The sequence below is a fragment of the Chiloscyllium plagiosum genome, chromosome 7, assembly GCF_004010195.1.
Source record: "Chiloscyllium plagiosum isolate BGI_BamShark_2017 chromosome 7, ASM401019v2, whole genome shotgun sequence".
Classification (NCBI taxonomy): Eukaryota; Metazoa; Chordata; class Chondrichthyes; order Orectolobiformes; family Hemiscylliidae; genus Chiloscyllium; species Chiloscyllium plagiosum.
The window spans coordinates 108508011-108510282 of NC_057716.1; the positions used below are offsets into that span (position 1 = coordinate 108508011).

Below are 2272 nucleotides of genomic sequence, written 5' to 3' on the forward strand. Positions count from 1 at the left end.
AGACACAATAGCAGCATTCAAGAAGCACCTGGACGGATACAGGAAGGGAATAGAGGGATATGGATCCTCTAAGGGAAGACATTTTAGTATGGAAAGGTAAAATGTGTCAGCACAGGCTTGGAGGGCCAAAGGGCCTGTTCCTGTGCTGTACTGTCCTTTGTTGAGAAAGTAGATTGCAGGAGGTTTGAGGAAAGATTTCTTCACCCAGAGGTTGATAGAAATTTCTACGTGCTGCTTGAGACAATGGTGGAGGAAGGCTAAGCAAATGTTGTTATAACTAGCACCTTACGACCCGGCATTCTTGATAAACTGGCAAAAATTATATACCTTAAATACCAGGAATTTACTGTGATCTAGTAAATGGGATTAGTGTACTTTGGTGTTTGTTGGCTGGCACTGATAGAGAGGGCCGAAGGGCCTGTTTCTAGCCTGTTTGACTCTATAGGAGTCTCCTTTCTCAATGTTCCTGCGTGTAATATCCAGCGACTGTCACTGGCTATTGATCAGGATCTGGAGCCCAGAATGGATTTTCCCAGAGCATTGAGGTAAACTATACACCAAACCCACACTCAGGTTAAGGTTAACAAATGGAGCCCAAAGTGGGCCTTTCCTCAGTTTGCCTTTCTCTCCATCTCCTTCCTCTACTTCCATTCCGTCAGCCTGCCACTCACTCCACCTCTGAATCCACACTATTCCCGTCTGTCCAGGTTGCTTGTTCCTTGCAGTGTCCCTGTTTCTCTGCCTGTGTCCCCCTAGTCAGTGCCCTGCGATCGCCCTTCCCTCCATCCAGCTGCCTTGCCCTTTGTGCCTGCGTGTGGATAGCCCGTCCCGCGCCACGTTAACACTCACCCTGCTGACTTGATCTGACTCCAGAAGCCATCGGTTTTGTAAATGTAGAGGGAGCCACGCCCAGCCATGGTGGTGAAGATATCTTGCTCCAGGCGAATGACCTCAGCTCGCTGCCAGCCATTTGTGTTCTCCTCTCTGTGGGATGAAGTTATCAGATACTGACACCCCCTTCACTCCCTCTCCTTGTGTCAGATATACCCCATTCAGGGGACACTGAGACACCAGGTCTATTGATTTGTGATTGGATACGGATACAGCTGAAAGCCTCCCCTCATTGTTCCCTACTTCCAAGTTGATTAAACCCTTTTCAGTTTTGGATGTGGACCCAGGGAAAAGAATTTTGGAGAACATGGTCCTCATCCATCACAGTGTTGGAATACACGGTGAGGTTCTGCATCTGAATCCCGATCCCTGGCCCAGCTCAAGGATTCTTGGCAGTAAGAGACCGCTTGATGTACTGATGGTCTTCCCACTGAAGGGAGAGGTACAGAGTGACTGAGAATCCGAAAGTACTGCCCTTCCACTTCCAAAACTCTGGAATGGTGTGGCTCCAGAATTCCGGTTCAGTAAGGTAATCTGATGTGACTGAGCAAATTGATCAAGACAAGAAAGAATCATAGAATCCCTACAATATGGAAACAGGCCATTCAGCCCATTGAGTCCACACTGACCCTCCAAACAACATCCCACCCTGATTGACTCCCTTTCCCTACCCCTGCATTTCCCATGGCCAATCCACCCTAAACTGCACATCTTTGGACTGCGGGAGGAAGCTGGAACACCCAGAGGAAACCCACGCAGACATGGGGAGAGTGCTAACTTCATTGGAGAAGAAGGTTGAGAGGTGACTTAATTGGAACATATAAGCTAATCAGAGGGTTAGATAGGGTGGACAGTGAGAGCCTTTTTTCTCGAATGGTGATGGCAAGCACAAGGGGACATAGCTTTAAACTGAGGGGTGATAGATATAGGACAGATGTCAGAGGTAGTTTCTTTACTCAGAGAGTAGCAGGGGCAAGGAACACCCTGCCTGCAACAGTAGTAAACTCGCCAACATTAAGGGCATTTAAATGGTCATTTGATAGACATCTGGATGAGAATGGAATAGTGTATGTTAGATGGGCTTCAGATTGGTTCCATAGATGGGCCTGTACTGCGCTGTAATGTTCTATGTTCACACAGAGAGTCGCCTGAAAGTGGAATTGAACCCGGGTCCCTGGCGCTGTGAGGCAGCAGTGCTAACAACTGAGGAAGAGGAGAAAACCAGAAAAAAGTCACATGCTCAAAAGCCAGGATGCAGTGGGGACCTGAGCAGCGAATTAAACACCGAGTGAAGCTGAACACACCCATGCCTCAGCTGAGTTAGAGTTACCCTCAGCACTCGCTCTGTGTCTACGCCACCTACACCCCCCCCCCACCCACA

The 2272-nt window shown here is 48.5% G+C and overlaps 1 protein-coding gene across 3 annotated transcripts in view; it reads right to left on the bottom strand.

Annotated features, from left to right (window-relative positions):
• The window catches only part of gmppaa (GDP-mannose pyrophosphorylase Aa), a 47265-nt gene that overhangs the window by 25464 nt on the left and 19529 nt on the right, over positions 1–2272 (bottom strand). For all 3 annotated transcript variants that reach the window (XM_043694401.1, XM_043694402.1, XM_043694400.1), the window contains one exon: positions 850–984. In XM_043694401.1, the coding sequence (XP_043550336.1) occupies positions 850–984 (135 nt within the window). The remainder of the gene's footprint in view (positions 1–849; positions 985–2272) is intronic.